This window comes from Schistocerca serialis, chromosome 5, assembly GCF_023864345.2.
Source record: "Schistocerca serialis cubense isolate TAMUIC-IGC-003099 chromosome 5, iqSchSeri2.2, whole genome shotgun sequence".
NCBI classification, from domain to species: Eukaryota; Metazoa; Arthropoda; class Insecta; order Orthoptera; family Acrididae; genus Schistocerca; species Schistocerca serialis.
Window position 1 is genome coordinate 17,650,474 of NC_064642.1, and position 25,570 is coordinate 17,676,043.

The 25,570-nt window shown below is 39.2% G+C and overlaps 2 protein-coding genes across 3 annotated transcripts in view; one reads left to right on the top strand and one right to left on the bottom strand.

Moving 5' to 3' along the window:
* Positions 1-9,950, top strand: part of LOC126480804 (sorbitol dehydrogenase-like) — an 85,301-nt gene extending 75,351 nt beyond the window's left edge. The window contains exon 6 of the mRNA XM_050104124.1: positions 9,569-9,950. Coding sequence (XP_049960081.1) covers positions 9,569-9,752 — 184 coding nt within the window. The 3' untranslated portion in view covers positions 9,753-9,950. The remainder of the gene's footprint in view (positions 1-9,568) is intronic.
* A 34-nt stretch (positions 9,951-9,984) lies between these two features.
* LOC126480803 (BRCA1-associated RING domain protein 1-like) overlaps positions 9,985-25,570 on the bottom strand; it is a 164,207-nt gene continuing 148,621 nt past the window's right edge. The window contains exons 8-10 of one of the 2 annotated variants that reach the window (XM_050104122.1): positions 11,749-11,858; positions 11,530-11,651; positions 9,985-10,611 (exon numbers count right to left, since the gene is read on the bottom strand). In XM_050104122.1, coding sequence (XP_049960079.1) covers positions 10,270-10,611; positions 11,530-11,651; positions 11,749-11,858 — 574 coding nt within the window. In that variant the 3' untranslated portion in view covers positions 9,985-10,269. The remainder of the gene's footprint in view (positions 10,612-11,529; positions 11,652-11,748; positions 11,859-25,570) is intronic. The other variant, XM_050104123.1, reaches the window with a different exon arrangement.

A 25,570-nucleotide genomic window follows, 5' to 3' on the forward strand; every position in this document is an offset into this window, starting at 1 on the left:
GCACTACACAGCCATCGTTCCACAACCACACGCAGTCTTTTTATTTCTCTCCTTTTCCACTACCTTCCCCCCACCTCTCCCAGCCCTCCATCTAACTTGCAGCACTTCACTGTCTGCCCCGTCGCTCCAATCATGCACTGGTGCTGCTGCTCGCAGTGCAGTTTCAGTTGCCCGAGACTGCAGTTGTGTGTGTGTGTGTGTGTGTGTGTGTTGTTGACAAAGGCCTTAATGGCCAAAAGCTATAATTGTGAGAGTCTTTTAGTTGTGCCCATCTGCGACTCAGCATCTCCGCTATATGGTGAGTAGCAACTTCCCTTCTCATAATATTGTTACGTTCCATCCTGGATTTTCCATTGTTTGATTTTAGCCTGGTAACAGTATGTCTTGATACACAGTTTCTGTCACACAAATTATATCAGAAATGATATTCTCTTCTCACGCGGACAATGTACCTAGTTAAAATAAACATTATAGTAAAATTCATGAATGATGGCAGTTTACACAGGTTGCGGCATGGATGAGATTTGCACTGTTGCTGGTTCCAAGTGAAAGTTGCTATAAGGTCATACACGTGCGCTTGAAGAAAATGTGTGTCCTGTACATTGTCTCTCACTTGCTTATGTAGTATCCCAACAAATGTAATACAAATTCATTAAATAATCATTATGATCACTTTTAATGATGGCACTGGTTATGACTTTAATGATGGCACTGTTTATGACATTCACAGCGGAATGCTCAGAACACTGTGGAACGCTCACTGGCTGTCGGGGAATGAGTGACGAAGGTGTGTTGAACAAGCCTGACCTCAACTGTCATAATTAATAACTCCAGCTATTTTTTGAATCTGACTGAAGTAGTTGGACAGACTACTACAGAAGCCAGAGATCTTGCACTGAATCAGTATATTGAGAAATTGTGATTGATGGCAATTGTATGAATTGCAGTGTAAATACTTATTCTGAAATAATGGACGATGAAAAACAAATCCAACAGAAACTGGATTAAACATAAATTTGCACTGCAGAAATTCTCAGACAGAATAGAAAGACACTGAGTGAGGCAAACAGACAATTCCATCTAGAGCTTCAACAAAGGAAACAAAGGAGAAAACATCCTTCGAGCACATTGTACTTACTAAAACACATGGTACTTTCCTGGCATTCTGAGAAATACAGATATAATTATTTATTTGTGTTGTTTTCTTATTTCATGCTGATTTTATCATTCATGCATAACTATCACACCCATCATCTTCAGTAACCTATATAGCATCATGAGGTTTTGTCTGTCCTTACAATTTTTCCTTTCCATTGCTTCTTCTTTTGCCAAGTTAACTATTACACATGCCTTAGCAAATGTCCCACTAACCTCTGCTTTCCTGTGGTGAGTGCTTTCCAGTTTTAACCTTTCCCTAGTATTTCTATTACCTCTTCATTTCATGTGTTGTTTGTCAGTTTGATTTTAATGTCCTTGTTTTCACACTTCTGATGAAATCTTCTTATGGAAAATGGCTTTTTTTTTTCTTTTTTCCTCCAAGCATTACTCCATCTAATCAAATGTCTTGCCCGAAATCATATACTTTACATACTAAGGAGCTCTACAGGACACTACAGTGGCTTTCTAAGTGTCAGCATATCAATCGGGTCTCCATTTCAGTCACGTGGGTCAATAAATGAAAGTAACAAACTGGATTTCACACAAACAGTGCTTTTGAATGTCTTGTTGATTATTATAGTTCAGCTGCTTGATCTCCAAAAAATGTCATGTGTGAGCCTATGCTCAGGTGACAAGAGCAAGTAACTGGTTAAGTATGTATGGCACCATTCTAATGTAAATGAAGTAAAACAATTTCCAGTACAATATAGACTTTCATTTTTGAATACAGTAATACATGAGGTCCAGTACAGGCGGTAATTACTGTGTGGCAGCGAAACTTTGTGGATATGCTAATGTGTTAATGCGGAACAAACTAATGCTTGGATAAAACCTAGTACCAATTTTGGCTGCCAGGTGCAAATCTGGCACTGTAAGTGCAAGAAAGATGTATAGAAATGTTTCGATATTAAATGTATTAGGAACGGGATGTGAGAAGAAATGGTCAAAGAAGTGAGAAAGCCATAAAGTGTATTTTATTATTAGCCACCACTACACAATTTCTTCAGTATCAGCACCACGGGACATTGACAAGATGCTTTACAGCACCAGGTTTGCAACTCGTTGCCACAAAGGAACTAATTTTTTTCCAGCATAAATCAGTTCTGCATTAACACATTTGAAAAACTACCAAGTTTCACTGTCATACGAAAATTACAGCCCACACTGGACCTTTGTGAGTAGCTGCACTTTAATTACAAGGGTCTGTCAAATGAAAATGTTACAGATAGAAAACAAGTAAGTAAAATAAACATTATTTCACAAGTAATCACCACAACTGTTAATAAATTTATCCCATTGTGAGACAAGAAGAGAAGAGCAATGCCTTAATGGAAAAATGCTTGTGGTGGCCTACTGAAGCATAACTGTACTCACATGTGCCTCTTCACCTGAAGCAAATTGACGGCGACAGATGTCTTTCTTCAGGGCTCCAAAAATATGGAAATCATGTCGGGAGAGATCGGGACTGTATGGAGAATGTGTAATGGCTCCTTACTGAAACTTCTGCAGGATAGTCTAAACAACAGCGCTGGCACGTCAATGGGCACTATCCTACAACAGAATGGTAGCATCTGCAGCATTCCTTGGCATTTGTACTAGATGGTATTCTTCTATTTAAGGAAGATGAAGGGGAAGGTGAAGGTGAGGGGGTGGGGGTATCGTGACTTCCCCAGAGCTGGCATACTACACTGCTGAAGTTTCATTGGAAAGCCCTTGCACATCCTGTATAGAAGTCCCGATCTCTCCACATGCAATTTCCATATTTTTAGAGATCTGATGAAAGATATTCGTGGCCATCAATTTGCTTCAGGTGAAGAGGAGCATGCCTGGGTACAATCGTAGTTCCACATGCAACAACAAAAATTTTACCTTGAAGGCACTGACTGTTTGCTTCATTGTTGGATAAATGTATCAACAGTTATAGCAATTAGTTTTGAAATAATAAACAGTTTACTTACTTTAGTTGCTTCAGATGAAGAGGAGCATGCCTGGGTACAATCATAGTTCCACATGCAACAACAAAAATTTTACCATGAAGGCACTGACTGTCTTGCCTCATGGTTGGATAAATGTATCAACAGTTATAGCAATTAGTTTTGAAATAATAAACAGTTTACTTACTTTTGCCCACTGTGGCGCGTGCCCCCGGACTCCTACCGCGTGCTGATGTAGTCGACGCCGCAGAGCTGCTACTGCCACAGTTCTCGCGGCAGATTAGAGACACGATGCGACATAACGTCAGTCCCCATGGATTAACAGGAGAAAAAAACCTGAAAAACTTCCGAAAAGGCGTTCCTCGCGTAGTCGTCATATCTCAATTACAAGTCCGCAGCGTTTCCACTTATGCGAACTCATATAATTGATGCTTTTTATTAATATTGTATTGTTAATTGCCCAGATTTGCAGTAGATATTAATTCTTCTCTCGTTCGCATAGCACACACCACTGACTGCGAGGAAATATTTTAGTTAACAGTTTTTTCTTACGCTGTTGTCTCGTTGCTATGGAATTATTGTGCTGGTATGCAGCGAGATCCAGAGATACTCTTTGATTCAGTCTTTGTAAGATTGTGTCGTAATACGAAAATATTTTGAAGTTCACTTCTCAACTAATGATGTGAATATTTGCACTTCAATGAAATAGTCTTTCATGAGTAGTCGTTGATTTAGTCATTTATCAAACTATTTAATGATGTAGTCCACACCGGGTATTTAACTGGTAACGAACAGCTTATTGTTATTTTGTCACTAAATAGTTATAACTCCCACACCACACGCACACGGAATAGTTTAGTTAAGTCAGTGCGATTGAGTTATAGTTTCTTGGCAATTACCACAACTCAACACTTTAGTATAATTGTTTTATCTTCATGATGTCATGTACTTGGGTCTTACTCAAGACTAACTGCATGTATTCTTTCATAGAATGTTCACTTCTCCTAAAGGTCCAACTAATTTAAAGTCAAGTCCAATGTTCACTAATTCCGTTATTAGATTTCATTAACCCGTAGTGCACGGTTAAATGAGTCTATCTGTTCCTGTCTCAGTTCATAAAATCAGTTTCTTAAGCCGTGAATCCCGTCACGCAACAAACACTTCTAAACTCGAAAACAATCTCGTCATGATTCGCAATCTCAATAATTCAGATCAGAACTGCTCTGTTCTGATCTGTAGTTCTAGCAAACGACTTCTTCTGTGGAAGAGCATTGTAGGCGCATTGAATTTCTTCAGAGCGCTTACAACTCTCTTCCACATAAAAGTTATCTCTGATGACATTACTTTGGACTTAACTTTTAAGGTATTAATTACATATTTGTCACATGGATATTTGTCCATTGCTGAAATACGATGTTTCTTCTTTCTCTATCGCTAACAAATATGCTCAGTGGTGTACAATGTAGTTGTTGACAAAACTCTCCCGTACCAGCCCATCGGCAAAGATGTCGCAACCGCCAAGACAACCCTCCCCACTTCATGCTCCTTTTTAATTGACTTTAAGGTGGTCGTTGGGGCGTTACACCACATGTCTCATTTTCATCTATAAACGTTTTTAATGTAATACTTTAATATGTGAGGTTACTGTAACCGCTGCAATATCTTTAAATTAGTTGCTTTTATATTATATACACCATACAGTATTTTATCCAATATCGCAGTTAATCTAGTTTTTATTTTACCACTACATAGGTACAATGTATGTTATATTCCTAATTAATGCTTTAGATAACATTTCTATAATTTGGTATAGATAGTTCTGGCAGGATGCAAATACTTTAGGAGTAAATGAGACCCTTCACTGAATGTCATACGCGTTCAGCTCATAGACAGGCGCAGAAAAAAATTTAAAATTGCTAGCTTCTGCACAAGTCCTATCACAAGCTAGAACATACAACACCTAAATTGCAGGGGCACTGTGACAGTGGGTTGTATCAGTTGCGGTGGGTTGAGGGAAAGAGAGGCAGGAAGCGGGAAAAGGGGGGGGGGGGGGGGGGGGAGAGATGAGGAGGTAAGACTGGCAGCTCAGGAGGAGGTGGCAGGCGCACGGGATACGGGCGAGAGGCACGGGCACCAGAGCCGGTAAGCTAGTGCCATGCACGATGGCGACAAAGTGCAGGAATGGACTGGGAGAGCGACATGACAGAGGAAGGGGGGGCAGGAGGATTACGGGAGTGAGGTACGTGTTGCAAACGTAATTCCTATCTGTGTAGTTCAAAAAAGCTGCCGCTGGAGGGGTTCATATTGCATGGGTTATGAAGAACTCATTGAACTAGAGAAAATTCTTGGTAGGATACCGTACAGAACCAAAAACATACAGGCTTTTTCAACCAATCAGGCACAGAAACATAAAAACAAAAGATGTTATTTTTAAGGAAGATACTTCTAAACAGTATGAAGAAGAAACCGAGTAGAAGGAACCAAGTTGACTGTTCATCCTATTCACGGAACAGAAACAGAATGAAATAATGACAACTCAACTAGAAGGCTGCATTCCATGTTATCAAATGTGGAAAGTTATACAAATGTGTGTTCATAAGCAAGACCTGGACTATTATGAAAAAATATGACCAGTTATAAGGAATGACTAGTTATGGTATTTATTTGTTGTGGCTGCTAAATATGATCTTGACATCGATTTCCTAGATGTTATCTCGGCTTTCTTACAATGTGACTTATATGAAGTAATCTACATGAAGCTTCCAGAAGAAGAGCCAGTTACCAAGACAGCAAGACTGTTCTTCCCCCCTGGCACTGCATCTGGAATGTTGAAATTTCACGACGATATAATTTGAAGTTTTTTCTACAGAGGGTATTTTGTTTTCAAGTCCAGCTCTAGCGAGAGAAGTCTGAACTAGGAAACAAACGTGGCGCACATGGTACTGTTGTCAACTTGTGAAGAGCAGCAAAGCGTAGTTCAGTATTTGTGGGCCAAAGGGCATAAACAGAGACAAATTCAAGAGACATGTGTCGTTTGTATGGGGAGGACTGTACGGACCATTGCAGTGTCTCCAGGTGGTGCGCACTCTTCTTTGTATGGGGAGGACTGTACGGACCATTGCAGTGTCTCCAGGTGGTGCGCACTCTTCTGAGAGGGCCGTCTGGACCTCGGTGATTCTCCACACTCCAGGCGGCCGGTGCCAGGTGCAACCCTGCGGGATGTCGAAGCCACTGAGGCAGCAATTTTGAACAATTGGCGTGTGCAACTGCGAATCTTATCACAGCAGTTCAACATTTCCTACGGTGTGTTGTACAATACTGTTCCCAACAGATTAGAATTTTGTAAATTTTGTGCTTGCTGGGTGCCTAAGTACTTGACAGGCAACCACAAGGGCCAGTGAATGATGACAAGCTTGGATCACTTAATGCATCACGCCACAGAACGGCATTACTTTCTGAAAGGAATCGTCTCTGGTAATGAGTCGTGGGAGTATCACAAGCCCAAACCTGTGCATGCCTCTATGGTGGAAGCATTCTGGTACCCCAATACGAAAAAAATTTGAAGTGACCGGTCTGCTAGGAAAGTGCTTGTGACAGTGTTCTGGGACTACTCAATGCATTATTGGTGGATTCTGCTGAATGTGGGACCACTGTGAATGCTACAGCCTACATTAAAACTTTTGTTAAGTTGTGTTGTGCCCTTCATGACAAGCACCACAACATTAATGCTAACAGTGTCAAACTTCTTCGTGGCAATGCTCAGCTGCATGTTGCTGCTACTTTTTGTGAGAAAATCACCAAATCTGGGTGGGAGGTGCTCCAGCATCACCATACAGTCCGGATCTTGCACTGTTGGTCTTTCGCCTGTTCGGTCCCACGAAGAAATTCCTAGCCGGCCAATGCTTTGCGACAGCTGTGGAAGTGAAATCAGCAGTCTGCAGTTGACTAAACTCCAACAGACCAGACTTCTATGAAATGGGCATATCGAAACTGGCACCACGATGGGAGAAATGTGTTGAAAACGTTGGTGACTATGTATACAAGTAGGTAAACAATGTAAGTTCACTTGTATTTTTTTTTATTTTATTTTGTTACCTATTAAACTTTTTGGCAATAAAATTATTTTGCATTACTTTCCGATCTTCCCTCATAGTACACTGTTGAATCTAAACCCTGAAAGGTCAATAGCTGATCCACACGCAAAAATCAAGATTCAGATATTTTAATAGTTGCCATTTATGTGGATGGTATGCTAATTTTCAGTAACAATACAAGAGAAAGAAATATTCAAAATCAAAGTAAGAAATGTTCAAGCAGGAAGTTCTTCAAGTACCCATTAGCTGTTTATGTATCCATATAACTAGGAACTGCATGGAAGGTTGGTTGTGCACATAACCAACACGGCGAGCCAAATTCTTAACAGATTTGACAAGAAAGACTGTAATAAACCCGTGCCACTAGACAATAATAATGTCCTCACTCATGATATGAGTCCAAAAACAGAGCAAGGCAAAATAATATGAAGAACATACACTATCATGAAGTAATAAAGTTAATGGATGCGCTCAAGTAGGAACAATGCTGGACCTATCTTACTCAATAGGTACTGCAAGTGGCTTTTGTAATGATCCCAGGAAATGCCACAGACAGGCAGTCAAAAAGAGCTGTAGATATCGAGAAGGTATCAAGACTGTGAATCCACCATTTTATAAAGAGGAGGACTGCCTCATAATTGGTTACTGTTATGCAGGTTGGTCCGTAGATTATGAGGACAGAAGATCAACAACTGGTTATCTATTTAAATATCAAAGAGCTCTGGTCCTGGCAGAACAGCTGACTGTGGTCTTATGCAAAGCTGAGACACAATATGTGGCCCTGACATCAGCACGCCAAGGTGCTCTACAGCTTTAAAGATTAAATATTGAAATTATCTCCAAGCCCCTAGAAGGACTCTTTACACTACTGTGTGACAACACGACAGGAACTGACTTGGCCAAGGTGTGGGTCTCATTGAAGCAATATGATACGAGATACAACAGATTCCAACAAAGATAACGTGATGTGATGGCTATCTACGCAACACTCAGGTTCCCACAGGAGCGATACGGCAAACAACAAGACGCAGCCTTAAGTGTGGCATGTTGCTGCACGCCTCTTCACAGGCAACTTCCAAATATGTCACATATTTACTTGAGACTGGTAAGATATACGGCCCTGCTTCCAGCTTTAAAAACATTCTGAATGTTAACTACATTTGGTACACAGTTTCATATAACCTAAAATGCACCATATGGAAACTGGCACTGACTGTATTTTTTGCTACAAATTTTTCAAAATTTTCACTGTGCTTTAGTTAATTTTGAAGTATCACAATCACTATAGGCAATGGGCAATACCAAAACGAAAATCAATTCATTATCGAGCTGTGACATCTGACTATAATCTGCAAAATATCAACGTTTTTTTACCATATAGTTTCCTCAGAATTGAATAAGAAAGACTGCATATCAGAACACATGTGAATCCCAAAACAGCGGTTTTTAATTTTTTAAGGAAAGGTTTACTTAGAAAGTAACTACATAAACGGATCTAGCACTGCCTGATCTAAATAAAACAATTTTTTTTAAGCACACTGCACAGCTTGAAATTTCCCTCCCGGTTTATCATACAAAACAGTTGCATGAAGTAAATAGCACTCCATGCTGTGCCACACAATATGATAGAGAATCATATTGCTGTTGTATCACTGTTGTGTCAGTCTGAGCCAGTTAAGCTGCTTCAATTGTGTTTATACACACTCCGTCAATATGAGTCGCTTCTGCTTTGTATTGAGAGTTGCATACTGTATCGCCTCAGTGAGAAATGTGCCTAACACTGTTGGCTACAAGAGTCAAAGAAAACATATAGGCACCACTACATAACAGAAAAAAAGTCAGCACAGATCAGTGTGAAGCACATAACCTCAAACCAAATTCTGGCAATCTGATGAGAAACTCTCTTGCAAAGCCTCATCATCAGATGCTGCTGCTACAAGGCTTCGGTCTGATTAATGTAATTTTTGTTTTTTAGTCATAATTCTAGGCGGCAGGGAAGAGGAGAAATCAGAATCTCTACAGTGCTATGGCATACACATTAATAAAATAAAAAGATGTATAACATAATTAAATACCGCTTATATATTACTTTACTAACATCTACATAAGAAGAAACTTGTGGATCGATAAGTCTGTGATTGGAGATTTGTTGGCAAGTGTACATTTTGATCATGTCGCTAGTAGAAATGTTTCCTATGTTCATCATTATTCATTCATTTGGCCATCAATGTTACATGTGATTGCTAACTTTATAAGCTTACCTTAACTGTGCAGATACCTTAATTGTTTAATGTTTAGGAATTCCAAGTGGAAGGAAAAAAGGAGACCACTATCAATGGTAATGATGAGCTAAATAAAATAATAGGATAATTTTTTTTCCAGGTATCCAACAGCTCTATCAATGGTAGCTTCAGGTGGTGTTGACATCAAACAGCTTATAACACATAAGTACCCTCTCAAAAAAATTGCTGAAGCATTTGAAAAAGCTCACACAGGAGAAGACAATCCAATTAAAATTATGATATACTGCTCGGATAGCAATGAGAATTTTACTTCTCATGAATAATGTAAACATAATTAAAAAGTGAAGCAATAAACATTGAAATTTTCAGTGATTAAGCAATAGATTTATAGAAGTTCACCTTTATATCACTGAGAAAAACTAACATGTTGTTATAATGAAAAATCAAATACTGGAAGCATGCTTAATGACAACTGCAATTGTATACACAACTGTATTTCATTAAAATAAGAAAGAAATAATCAGATTGCTAATTAAATACTGCTGATTATTTAATGACAAAGAACTTTTAAGATTATTACCTCAGGTATATTTATTTCATCAAAGCAAATAACATTATTGCCAGTGCAAAAACACTATGTCAACAGTAACTCGCCAAATGTTGGTTATGCTCTAATAACATCAAAACTGTACAGTGTTCAGCATATGTACATGTATTTTCCATTTACAGTATTTAACACTTAACAAATAAATGCATCACTGCAGTTCTCTCATGTGCCACACATTCAACTGTAGTCACAAGTCCAAGAGATTTTTCCAAAGCTGCCCCATATCCTTTCTTTTAAGGGAGACTTAGCTCAAATTTTTCTATGCAAGAAATAAGCCAGTCTACTGGCAGAGTCTTAACATGTTTCATGTTGTATTTGAGCTGAGGCTCTGTTTTTCCTGGCTTATATATGATGTAATGTGAACACTTTGCCAGAGGACCATCACCAGCAGCATGAAACGGAACTGTGCACTCACTTTCAGGTATTGATTCTGGATTAGGTTCCCTGTACAGTACTGTCCCACCACCCATCTGTATAAGTGTTGTAACATCTTTTTTATTCATGTTCAATCCATGCACAGTACACACTCCACCATGCATAACATAAATGTAACAGCCATTGAAGATGCTTGGAACCTAGGAGGAAAAAGATTTTTATGCTTGAGTTAGGAATTACGTGCTAGCACAGGAATAATTTTGATACCACATATTCCTATTTTATGTAATTTCTTAATGAGGTAAAACATTTGAATTAATATTCAAATCATTATTTTGGGGACCAATTACCACTTTTCAGCAAAAGTCCTAAAAATTATACAGTGTCAGACACACAAGCATTAACAGCCAAATATTATTAAAAAAAATTGTCACTTCTGAACTTCAACAGCCAACTGTGTCATTTTTAGATCACTTATGAGAGTTGCAATGGCAACCACAGACAACTTTCACTCAATCCTCTGGGTTGTTTTGGTCCGTTTCAGAAAATGGGTCAGCAATGAATAAAAATACTAGTATACAACAGATATATACAGACTGTGGAATATGCAAGAACTAAAAGACCAATCACTGGATAAGGAGTATGAAATGATACGAAATAAACACAAGTATGCATCATCAATAACTAAAATAATTTCTAAAATAAAATTATTTTCAAATATATTACTGTGTCCTTTTAACATAGTATCATGGGAATCTTTCTTCCTTAGTTATTACTGAATAGGTAAGCTCCCTACTTAATTTCTGAATAGCCTTTTAGTCTTGCATTCAAACACTACAGTTGTGTAACTTTTTATTACTCTTTGTGGGGTGCCTCATTCTGTAAATGCACAAATATAGATTGCAACCAATGAACTAGAAATGGCAAATTTCAATCATCAATTTCATAGGCTCCTTCCTAAAGCAAAACGTAACTGAAGGAGAGAAAAGAAGTGTAAGTTATTAAAACTGTAACTGTTGTCTTTAACCGTTACAACCAAATGTATTACATTGTTACTCCATCTCTAAATTCACTGTTAGTGCAGTACACTGACATCTAAAGAAGGAAATGTTTAATACCTGCTGAATGTTAGTCAGTCTTCCTTTCCTTGGAGCATCAGAATTAGGAAAAGCCAATGTTCCTTTAGCCTCAAATGGTTTATGATCAACTATCTTATTTTCTGATGTAGATTTGCGTACCCCTGAAAAAAAGGTTTAAGTTTTTGAAAATTAACAAAGGTAAATCTATAATTTATTTCCATTGAAGAAATGCAAATTATTAGAAAATATTATACTTACAGTCAAAACTAACAATCCATTTCCCTTGCATGATACCACAAAGAACAGGTAACGTCAGTGAACACACTTGTCCATCTTCAGTGTTTGTTAAGATGGCAGTAACTTCAGAACTGTAAATGATTGAATTAATGTGGATTAATTATCATATTACCAGTATTATTTCTAGCATTCTAAATCAAAGGTGGTGATAGATTAAACCCACTTATAGATAAGAGTAATATCAAAACATTGTGAGCAAGGAAAAGTCAAAGTGTAAGAGTAAAATTTGGGGCTCTAGCACACAGAGAGAGATATATATTAATCATCTACAACCATTAAATGGAACAAGTATTACGAACTGTTCTAAAATGTGAAAGTGCTGCTCACAGTGTGGCCTCAGAAGCCAGACACTGTGGTCGTGTGTGTGCGTGTGTGTGTGTGTTATTTAATTATTTATTTATTTCCAACAAAGGCCAGTGTTGGCCGGGTGTCAGCTCACCTTCTGACACTCTTTTTGTTGTGCCTATATGTGACTCAGCATCTCTGGTGTACGGTAAGTAGCAACTATCCTTTTCATAATATTTTTACATTCCATCTGGGATTTTCCGCTGTTGAAACATGCAAAACAGGTGTCATATTGCAAGCATGTAGAGGACAGAGGCAGCACATTTAAACCCATTTATTTCAGATTAAGTATTAAAAATCGGGCCCTGAAGACCATGTGATAGTCGACCAACTGCCGTGTCATCCTCAGTCTTATTATCAGATGCAGTATGGAACAGCATACATTCAGCACACCACACTCTGGGCTGTTGTCGAGATTTCAACCTTGGAGCTATTACCTCTCAATCAGGTAGCTCATCAACTGACATCACGAGGCTAAGTGCATCTTGGTCTGGTCCTTCCACCAATGAAAAATCTCTGGCAGTACAGGGAATCAAATGCAAGTCCCCTGCATAAGGGTCTGCCCCACTGACCTCTCCACTATGGAGGAGGAACGCAGAACACAAAGAAAGTAATTATGGAGAAATATGGATATTCCCCGATGGTGCAACACTAGCTTTTGAGCACTACCTCTTTTTGCAGCAATAGTACACACACACACACACACACACACACACACACACACACACACACACACTGTATGCGAGTATGTGTGGACTATTGCTGGAATAAAAGCTAGTGCTCGAAAGCTAGAGTGAACATTGTTTTTTATTATGTGTTACTGTGCATTAATCTGCTATAGCTAAGTGGTTGCCTCTCCCTTATTTTATGTAATTTTTCACAAAGGAACCTTACAATATTTTTAAGAATAATACATCACATCTTATCTTGTGGACTGAGCTGTCTATAATGAATGCCACACACTTAAGAAAAGCGATAATTTCCTTTCAAGAGAATCATACTTCAACTTATAGCTTACCCAAATTGTTCTTCAAAAGTTTAAACATGATATCAGGAATGGATGTGACAAGGAAGTAAAAAACATGGAAAACAGAGAAAAAGAAATAAGACAGAAAAAGTCAGGAACAGAACAACACATGGCATATGTAATGGTGTAGGGCACAGATTAGAGACCCAGTTTGTGTGCTGAGATTGTACAAACAAAATCAGTTGGCAGTAATGTCTCTGGAATGAGATTTCCTGATGTGAGAATAAAAGCTTTATGGTACTTCAATTGTGACAGCACATAAAAGAGCTCAATTTCACACAATAGCCAGCTGCAAAAACTGAAACTTAAATACAGAACCAATTGTTTACAGCAATTAGCACATTTTCTTTTTGGCGGAACGGGGACACACACAGAGCATATTCAGCAGCAAATTACACAAAATTCTCCTCAAACATGGACACTCATCATTTGAAATGAAACAAACAGCTTAACCCTTTTAGTGGAAAAATCTAGATTCCCAATTGGTGAAGGAAGCAAGACAAATTCAAACAGCTATTCTAAGGTCATATAGTCAGAATACTTTTGGCACTAAATATGAAACATTTTGAGAATAAAATGGCTTCAGTCAAGATGGAATGGAAACAACATATTAGAAAATTGATCTGTAGCAGAAAAAATACTGGTGTCCATAGACAGTACTTTGCTACTGCAACTTCTGCCTCAGCTGAAGTATATCTTTCATAAGACTGATAACAATGTCATTTGGAAGGGCAAGGATGGAGGGGTGGTGGTGGGGGTGGTGGTGGGGGTGGGTAGGGAGGAAACTGTGGAAAGCTGTTATCAGATCCGCTTTGTTTGAACAGACTGCCTCAAAAAATATTGGAAGAAGCCATTTTTCATTTGTTAGCATAAATCATATCACACCACTTTTAACAGGATAACAATGGACCTTCTGTGAAAGGGGGGTGGAGATAAAAAGGAGCAAAATATATGAAAAAGTGGAAAGAATACCATGGAATGTACTCAGTTTTTATGTTTTCCATGAGTTTTGGCACATCTTCAAATCTTTTAAGATGAGATAATTCTTGAGTAGATAATTTTTCAAGTGTTTCAATCAGGCCTGGTGCTCCCGTAGTGCAAACATGCTCTGTGAGCAAGGCTGTCCATGCTCCAGCTTCACCCATTACCGTTAAGCAGATGTGTGAATGAGAGGGCTATTTGCTGAAGGCTACGTACGTGAGAAACTAAGGAAGATGTATTTGCAGCACACTATGATTACTTCAGGATATTTTTATAAGCTGGTTTTTATCAGTAGAGTTTAATTACAACCTCTCATTTTCCTTTCAAAGAAATAGTTTTATTACTTAATGAAATAAGTACTTTAGATAGTGCTAATATGATGAGCAAAACTGCAAGAAGCTTTACATGCAGGCCCACATGCGCATGTACAAGCTTTCCTTCTCATTCCACCTGGTAAGTCTTCCCTGACCCGGGGTTTGGTTGATTTTCTGAACTATACCCCTTTCCCTAAACCCCTCCAGTCCATTTCCTTCACCAGTTTTCTTTCCTCTTCCACTTTTCCGCCAGAAGAAGCAGCCACTGGCTCCGAAAGCTTGTAAAAGTCATACCTTTTTGTGTATGTGTTCTCCTGCCACTGTTGGTGAGTAGAGATCAGTCTACAGTCTTACAATGTCTTGGAATACCTTTGGGAACTCATGTTTCAATTACTGAAACATAATCAGTCAAGTTCACTCTACAAATAACTGCCTCAACCTCCGTATCATGAACTTTAAGTTTATTTTTCCATAAGATTAATTTTTATTTGACAGCATCAATCTTGCCTACCATATCTCCTACCATCAAGTGATACTCGCACTGCAGTAAGGGACTTAACGAATTGAAATAATTAAATAATTCATGATGTCGACGATAAAAGATTTTGTCACAACTCGACACCCACACTACATAGATACTCCACAAGCCACCATATGATGCAAGGTGGACGGTACACTGTATCACTACCAGTCAGTTCCTTTCCTGTTCCACTCGCAAATAGAACGGGGGGAGGGGGGGGGGGGGGAATGACTATCTATATGTCTCCATATGAGCCCTAGTTTCTCGTATCTTATCTTTATGGTCCTTACGTGCAATGTATGTTGGTGGCAGTGGAAAATTTCAGCAGTCAGTTTCAAATGCTGGTTCTCTAAATTTCCTCAAAAGTGTTCTCGAAAAGAACATCACCTTTCCTCCAGGGATTCCCATTTGAGTTCCCGAAGCATCTCTGTAACACTAAAATGTTGTCTGAATATACCAGTAACAAATCTAGCAGTCCACATCTGAATTGCTTTGATGTCTTCCTTCAATCAGACCTGATATGGATCCCAAAAACTCAAGCAGTACTCAAGAATACGGCACACCTTGCATCCTATACATGGTCTCCTTTACACGTGAAACACTCTTTTCTAAAAATCCTATACATGAAACATTGTTTCCTAAAATCCTCCCAAAAAACTGAAGTCAACCATTTGGCTTCCCTACCACAGTTCTCACATGCTCATTCCATTGCATATCAGTTTGCAATGACACGCCCACATATTTAAAGAATTTGACTCTGTCAAGCAGGACACTACTAATACTGTATCCAAACATTACAGGTTTGTTCTTCTACTCCACCTGCATTAACTTACATTATTTCACATTTAGATCTAGCTGTTATTCATCACACCAAGTAGAAATTTTATCGAAGTCATCTCATATCTTCCTACAGTCACAAACCTTTGACACATTTCCATACATCACAGTATCATCAGCAAACAACCACAGATTGCTGCCCATTCCAACTGCCGAATCATTTACATATAGCCACACTTCCCTGGGGCACTCCTGGTGATGGGGCACTCCTGGTGATACCCTTGTCTTTGATGAACACTTGTCATCAAGGACAACAACCTAAGTTCTATTACGTAAGGAATTTTTGAGCCACTAACATATCTGCAACTTGTTCCATATGCTCGTACCTTCAATACCAGCTCGCAATGGAACATTGCATCAAATGCTTTCTGGAACTACAGCAGTATAGACTCTGCCTGTTGTCCCTCATCCATAGTTTGCAGTATATCATATGAGAAATGGGCAAGTTGAGTTTCGCACAAGTGCTGCTTTTTGAAACCATGCTGATTCATGAACATGCTTCTCAGCCTCAAAAAAGTTTATTAAATTCAAAATAAGAATATGTTAAAAGACTCAGCAGCAAACTGAAGTTAAGGATATCGGTCTGTAATTTTAGACGTCCATTCTTTTACTCTTCTTATATATACAGGAGTCACCTGTGCTTTTTTCCAGTCACTTGGGACTTCGTGCTAGGTGAGAGATTCACAATAAATGCAAGCTAGTTAAAGGGTCAGTGCCTAGAGTACTCTTTGAAAAACAAATTGGGATTCCATCCGGACCTGGTGATTTATTTGCTTTCATATCTTTCGGTTTTTTCTCTGCACAAGGAATGCTTATTACTACTTTGTTCATACAGGAGTTTGTCCAAAGGCCAAATGATGGTATGTTTGTGTAACTCTCCTGTGTGAATGAATTCTTGAATGTGAAATCTAAAACTTCGGGTTTCGTTTTGCTATCTTCAACTGCCATACCAGGGTGGTCAACAAGGAACTGAATGGAAGCCTTTGACACAATTACCGATTTTAAATAGGTCCAGAATTGTCAGTAAGGTCCGGCCTATTTATAGCTAAAAGGTTTATGATATTTCCACTGCATGTGGGCTGCCGAGCTAGCTGCTCAAAATAGTTTTCAGAAAATGTGCTCAAAAGTATTTTGCATGACTGTCTGTCTGTACCCCCTGCAATGAATGCATTGACATCACAGTCTATACTTGGTAGGTTAAAGTCACCTCCAACTAGTACTGCATGATCTGGGTATTTACACAATACTGACCATAGACTTTTTTTGAATGACTCTAGTACTGTCACAGCAGAATTGGGTGGCTAGCAAAAACATCCTACAATTAATTTCGTTTCACCTACACCTGTTATATACGATCAGATAACTTCACTGTCACGCTCAACTTCGACCTCACTAGAGACAATATTTTTCTCAACTCTCAACTTCAATGAACGCTCCCCCTCCTATGACCTCTAATCTATCTTTCCGGTATTCATTCCATGACTCACTAAATATCTCAGAGCTTTCCACTTTGGGTTTCAGCCAGCTCTGGTCTCATGAATGATTTTGAGCACTATAACTTATCTGGAGGGCAGTAAATTCGAGAACTTTATCACAAACACTTTGACAGTTTATGGATAAAATTTTGACTGTTGAAGTGTCTTTACTCTGAACACCATCTGATTTACCTTGCTGCGTTTCGACCGGCAAGTGTTCATCGGAGCACGCAAACTACCATATTGCCTAAAAAACCCTCATTTGCATTCCACAAGTACTCTGCTACTCGAGTAGTTACTTCCTTTGTGTAGTGCACCCTGATAAATGGGAGTCCTGCAAATCCCCACACGGTAACGCAGGTCTCAAAATCTGTAGCCAAGACTGTCACAGAGTCGACAAAGCCGTTGGTTGAGACCCTCCACTCGGCTCCAAACCAAAGGAACCCTTAACCCTTAATGCAGTTTCTTCCCTAATGACCACCTTCAGTTCAGTCAGCATTCAATCTAGTTAGTCAGATGGCAAGTGCATCATATTGTCTTTGTGGCTGGTGTTGTAATTACACTGAAATGAGTATTTATATCCTATAATTGTGCAATGGTATATTAAGCACTATGCATGGTCTTCGAACTACATAAAAAGTAAAGCAATTCGCAATCCGTACTGAATGATGTGGCTTCTCAATATTTTTTTTTTGGAAACATGATGGAGAACATAAACCTAATTTAATGCAAGTAATATTGCAATACAGTGCTTGGTGTGGGACAAATGACTGTCTACCTGTAGCTGCCTCCGACTGTGGCCTTGCTTTACCCTTGCCCCTCAGTCCCACTTGCCGATGCAATCAAACTGCTAGGCAGGAGCGCAGTCGGAGGACTCTTGCCTGTGAAGCACTGTTTGGCCAGATCTGGTTTAAACTAACACAACTACTTTCCTGTTTCAAACCTAACCATTTTTTTCAAATAAAAGCCAATCTACTTAAGACACTGAAAATATATTTTTTATCTTCAATATATTGTCATTGGAGTGTGTGCTGTTTTGAAACTTCCTGTCACTTTCCATTGCTGAGTGACTGATTCATTTTGGAAGCAGTTACCTAAGCTGGAGCTAAACCATTTCTCTGTGGTATCCTTCTCCCAGCAGTACTAGTTCTGAAGGAGCGCAGCAGAGCTTTTGTAACAACTGGAAAGTAGAGTTCCTGGCAAAATTGAAGCTTCTACAATAGGTCTCGAAGATCGTGCCTAGGTAGCTCAGCAGATCACTGTTCACCAGGGGCGAGGTTCTGGTTTCGGGCCTCGGTGTGGCATATGGTTTTAATCTGGCAAAAGTTGCAAATCGGCATAAACTCTGCAGCAGAGTGAAAGGGTCATTCTAGGTGATGCATACAATCAGAAATGCAAAATCGATTGTGCAACCTTTGTCAAAGGGGTACCATGGCTACAGAAAAGCTCACAACAACTCAGGAACAGTTGATAACCACACAAAATGTCACAATACTTAAATTTTGTAACTTGGGGAAATATAGAACAAGTAGCAAATCTGCAATAATCACTAAAGCTACACATGGTGTGGCACACTATCCTTTGAAAATCCACCAGCAGCTTCTTCCAGAGTTAATCAAAGTTATAAAACTATTTAAAGAACTCACTGAAGAATTGTTCTACAGTGAAGTGACTGCATCAAAAGTTTTGTATGGTGTGACAGTATACATTGTATGGAAATTTTGAAACAGAGATAAAAAAAGATGGGAATTCGTTTGAAGATTCACCCTACCATTGCTTCATAAGGTCCTTACCAAATGAGTGGCGTGCAAATTGTAATGGTAGGTTATCCTGAAAATCAAACAGCAGAGCAAAGCACATCAAAAATTTTTAAAGATTCATTTTGGAAAATTTTTGATGTTTTGACAAGTTCAACTCTTGCAACTTCTGCTGTCACTAACAATACCAATACAGCCTGGTGACTGTTCACTGGTATGTACAAGATAAACATGTCTCAGGAAAGATAATCCTTTCAAATGGTGATATCCCAAGTATCATTATATCCTCAACTTCTAATATTTACATAATGCACAACACAAAAATGTATTTTTGTTCAAAATAAAATTGTAACTGAAGGATATATATGTATGAGTCCATACATTCATATCTGATGCATTGTGCACTAATGAAGTTGTATTTTCTGACTGAAGGTAAGTTTCACTGCTCACAGAATTGACATAGATACCTGAAATATATGAATAAGTAATCTACAGCAAGAAATATCTCAAAAGTGAATAAATAACTGATTACTGGGTATCTGCAGTTATTTTAATAATCAATTAGCTGCATTAAGCAGTAACTTTAATACATATAATGTAGGGATAAAAGTGCGTATAATTCTACTGATAATTGAGGACCGTGTGCTGAACATCATCACAATAGCATTTACTTCATTTGCAGCCTAATAATCATAGCTATTTAGTTTGGTCACTACTCCAAATACGTGTGGCACAAGTAAGCTATCAATGTTCATTTTCCCCTGGGCAGCAGGTCGGGTACTGGAAGTGTGGATGCGTGAATGCAAAAAGGATGATCTATATTGACAGGCGTACCCCATTTCACGGTGCAGTTACAATTATGCGGACACATCGGGCAGTAAATTTAGTGATGTATTTGTGGGAAGACTGTTAGACACAGAGAAAAAGCAACTAACGCACTGAAGTGGGTACATGCTGAGGTACCAACGATCACAAACTCTCCACCTATACTTATGCCAATATCATATACAAAAATCAAAAAATTTAACAATCAAAAAAGTTATCATTTTTTTAAATCCTGGGTCTATAACAGAGCCCTGTATCTGCGTAGCAGACCTGCATGACCAACGCTCATTTCCCATCACTCATTTCACACACTGGGCCAGCAGTTCCACCACTCCCCATCACGCATGCGCACTCTCATTGATTGAGGATGAACAGGCGAGTCACCCTGCCACATGGCTAAGGAAACATGAATGTAGCACTAACGGACCTGGCAAGCACTGGAGTGCATTTATAATTAGAATTTCTTTGTAGCAGTCAGTTTTCCTCACCTTCTATGGAGAATGCACATGCTTATCAGAGAATCACCTAAAATGAAAATTGAAGTAATAATCAAATATTGAATGTTGTTGAAGGCCACTGATTTAGCTGTGGAACTGTAAATTCATGTGAATGAACAGCTGATGTAACAATGCTCACATTCAGTCTGTTGCTGAAACCACACTGGCACAAGCATATTTGGCTAAAACAAATGAAAGAGAGTTATGTTGAGGAGTGTGAGAACTTTATTTATAATTAACTAAAATACTTTAATCCATTTACACTTAGGTTCTCATGAGAAAAGCAAACAAATGAACTAACATGACTCATTACCGTTGATAATTTTAGCTGCACTGTCAGGAAAGGTGAAGGAAGCACAAGGTGTAGTAGTAAGCAGAGATGACCATTATTCAAAAAAATTTCTATCTAGATAATTATTCGAATAAACATACCATTCAAACAAATTTATTCAAAATTATTTGTAACTTAAATAGATTAGATTAGATTAATTATTCATTCCATAGACCCATAAAAGTACAGTAATGTAGAATGTCACCATATTTTGTTAGCTCACTTCTTGCACAGAATTCTATATCTAGTGTTTATTCCCTAGGCTTAGAACACTTTCTTCTGGTAAATAACTTACTAATGGTTTGTGCACAAATGTGTCTGAGTGGTTAAGTTCCAGATTGCAAAGCTAAATTTTGGGAGTTCAATACCATGGTAGTTTGACGATTATTTCTGTTAACTTATTGCTTCTTTCTTCTTTAGCAGTGAGAAAAATGTAAAGTCAAGTTGCATTGTGTTTCAGAGCAGCTGAACTGTACATCCCCTCTAGCTGGCTACATAACTCAGTTCAGAGATAAATACTTTATGATGGATGGCCTCAACAGTTGTGCTACTGATGTGGCACAATTCAATTGCCTCTGCACTTGCCAGTACTTCACACCTCCCTCTGCTAACATGTGAGGCACTCAATATAAGTAGCCAAAGACTAGAATGCAGCCAACAGGAAAACTTAATTTCTGGCTCCTTCCTCTACTGTACCAAAACTGCTAACACTATCAGACATGGGAGTCTTGTAGATATAGTTACGCAATTCATTTTTGTTTGTACCACCAAAGAATGAGTGAGAAAAAGAAGAACTCAGTGGTTGCTAATGACTAATGGCTGGCTTTATATTTAAAGTCACCTAAAATGTTTGTTGAATGTTGCTGGACACCAACAGTCATCCAAAAGAGTCTTATAGAATTAACTCAGAGTATGCTTTCCATTAGAAAATGGAATAGTTTTCAATTCAACATGCACCTACGCAGTTACGTAGCACTGAAAAATTTTGGAAGGGGCATTGCAATTGTGTACAAAAAGAGTGTTCATAATTGCACCACCCTGGCAACTTTTTTATCGTGGAAGCACTACGAGATTATTATAAGACTTTTTCCCATCTTTTTACTCCAACTGCAATTATTGCAGAGATGTCTTAACTGTGATTTAAAAACAAATATTTCACAAGTATTGCTGTCCATGACAAAGGGAGGCTTACTACAAACTACATAGAACTGATTATTTCTCAGTTTTTACTGAAGAAGATTGTGATTTGAAAGTCTCATATTATTACCCTGAAATAGTCTGCAGCTAATGGTGTAGTGGTTAATTCCCTGCCCTGAGATTGTGAGGTCCTATGTTTGATTCCTGACTGTGTCAGAAGATCTTATGCACTCGGGGCCCCGAGTGTCATATTATCTTCATCATCACTGAAGCACAAGTCGCTAAAGTGGCACCAAATAAAAAGACTTTCAGTAGGCAGTAGTGCCACTCCAGGTGGGTTCTCCCAACCAAAAATGCCATGCAATCATTTCATCCTGATTTTGAGGACGTACAAAACACCAGCAACCTCTTTCAAGATGCAGAATGCATTTTCTTTAGTGTGCCACAATCGGAAATCTTCAAACATCAAATAAACTTTCTAATGAGATATTTTAAAAAAAGGGATATTCTGCAAGCTAACTTAAAAGCAAACAAATCAGACATTCATTTAATAAATGACAAAGAACTCTAGCAATAAATGTGATTGGATTTAATATTTATCTATTATGGAAAATGCTTTTTATCCACAGATGATGAATCAATGCTTTTACTCATGTTCAAGAATATAATTTGTTTTTCATGAATAACAAATAATAATTTTTATCTCTATTCATTATTCACCATTCAAACAAATTTTGTCCAACTTTGGTGGTAAAGGAAGCACATTGTGCATGGGCACAGTACAAATTTGCAGCTTAAGTGCAATTGAGTGTGAGCACGATATCAGCACGTCTTTGGACAAGTGCATTACATCTGTGAGGCTGTGGACACGTGCTCAATCACTTGTGTTATTAGGTGAGGCAGTATCGTTCACCTTCGGCAACTTCCATCAACTTTTGTTAAATGCATTTTCGCTCTCTCTCGCGTACTGCACTTGTGTGCAGACCACTTGGACAGGCCAATGCACTTGCAGGGCTTTAGTTCAAAGTTACTACAGATATCTTGAATGACTCCACAGTGCCTGCAAATGTTAATTTTTATTTTATTTTCTTGCTTTTGTACAATTTGGGCCATAGGCTACTTGCAATTACCTCAATATACACTGCCTGACAAAAAATGTGAAGCAGCCCGAAGATACGGTCAGATGTGTACGTAACTTTGTACTTGTACCCAGAACACGTCATCGGTGGGTACACAGTTCATTGGAGTTGCAATTCTCTGTGACAGATAAGAATTGCCACCAGAGTGCATTAGTGCTATAAGTGTTTAGTCTTGTTACCAGCACCTGTAGGTTATATAAGGCGCAAGAGCAGTGTCAGATGTTGAGTGATCACAGTGAAGGCAAAGGAGATGGCACACGCTTGTGTGCGACAGTGAAATCGGTACCTGGTGGAGTTGGAAAGGGGCTTCATTGTGGACCTCCACTTAGTGGGGTGGTCAAATTAACTCCACAACAGAAACGGTTGCATCTGGAGTGATGCTGTGGCCACTGACTGCTGACAAATGGCGTAGCATTGTCTTCAGCTGATCAATCACGGTTCTGCACCACCCCCCGAAGATCACTGTTGGTGAGTATGGCAGTGACCTACTGAGAGCTCCCACTCTTCCAATGTTTCGGAGAGGCACAGTGGTGTTATTCCTGGCGCAACGGTGTGGAAAGTGGTCGGGTACAACTCCACGTCCCAGCTGACAGCAATTGACAGAAGTCTGATGAGACAATAGTATGTCACAGCCATCCTGCATCCTCAAGTGTTATGTCTCGTGTGACAATATTGTGGTATCATTTTTCAAGAGTATGATACTCATCCACACACGAGATATGTCTCTACAAACTATCTGCACAATACTGAGGTACTCCCCCAATCTGTCTGTGGTTGAACAGGTGTGGGACCAGCTCTGTACCAGTGCCACTATCCACGGTATCGAAGAGCAGTTACGACAGTTGTGGGTCACCTTGCCTCAGGAGCAATGAAGTGGCTCTATGACACTCCTCCGAACCGAATCAGTACGTGCATCCAGGCCCAAGGGGGTGCTACATTATAGTGTTAAATGGACTCCTACTAATGAGTTCTTTGCAGATTTCCAGTATAAAAAAAAGTTTTAATATGGTGTTTTGCATCGAGTCATCTGAGCTGTTGTTTCTCAACTTTGGACTTGACTGTGCCAAAAACTAGTTGCAGTACTGATTGAGATATTGTTAACTCACTCAAGTTCAGACCTATCTGCAACTGTATAGTAGATTCAAACTTCCTGGCAGATTAAAACTGTGTGCCAGGTCGAGACTCGAAATCAGGACCTTTGCCTTCCGCGGGCAAGTGCTCTACCAACTGAGCTACCCAAGCACGACATTCAAAGGATGTCCTAAGACACTGACAGTATAAGACATGCCTCGTAGTGGTCGCCTGCGGCCGACAGCGCCGCCCTTCTCAGAGGCACTCGGGGAGAGAGCTGTCGACCCAGACAGCACACAACTATTCCCATACAATTGCTGTGGCCTTAGGCGCCCATTACAAATGACAACAAATATCCCTCAGCACCGTGACAGCTGAAAGTGAACTAGGGGAAGCCTGGAATGGAATTGAAATTAATATTAGTGTCATCAGGTTCTCTTCACCGGCGAATGCGATATTTGTCTGATGCTAGAAAATTGTCATAGAAGTGTATGGAAATAACCTGGTAACAAGGCAAGACTTTACACACAATCTCACGGGTTCAGCTGGAAGCTGGTCAGGCCAGTCACATTTTGATTTGGCACTGTGAATGGGTGTCAAACCTCTCGTTACTGCTGAGAGTAATTAGAGGGCTACGCATTATCAAGAGATGATTCTCTGACCTACTGTCGGTCCGTATAGTGAACATTTTGGTGACAAGTTCATCTTTTGAGATGATAATATGCAAGCACTCCGTGCCCATCCAAGGTTGCCACAAGTTTCCTGAGTGAAATCCCCTGATATTTTGCCGATTTCCAGACAAGTTTTAGCATTTTTCCCTGACAAGTTTTGACATCTCAAGGATAAGTACAGACATTAGTTGACAAAAAAAAGTAAGTACTTCCTTATCTCTCCCTCATTTTGTTTTGTTTTGTTTTAGGGTGCAAAAACAACTAGGATCACACTCACCCAGGCCAAAAATGTGATACACGAAGACAAAGAGAGGAGTTAAAAATGACTACATGTCAATCCCCAACAATGAAAGAGAAGACAACTAAACACAGGGATGTAGAGAAAGGTCAATAAAATGCCCAATAGAGAAATCGAGGTCCAGAACTAAAAATTAATGGCCTTTGCCATATTGCTGTGATGGATAGAAAGTAAAATAGGGCGTTGTTCACTAAAACGGCCAATAACTTGGACGGAAAACTCTAATGCAAACAGAAACATTCAAAGAATGGGCATTCTGTCAGGAAATGGTGGGCAGTTAACAGCTATGCACAATGTGGTGGGGGAGCACCACTTAAATGCCAATGGTTAAAAAGGCAGTGCCCAATACGCGCCCTAGTTTAAATGACCTCCTAGCAGTGGGAGGGCCGAGAGGAGGTTGTCCAAGCTGCTGGGAAAGGCTTCACAACCCAGAGTTTATGCCCATGAAATGCCAAAGCTGTACTACTTCCTGACAGATGGTAATACACAGCATCATCAAAGGGAATGTAAGAACTAGTGGGCTGAGGTACGAGGACTGCAGCCTTGGCAGCAGCATCA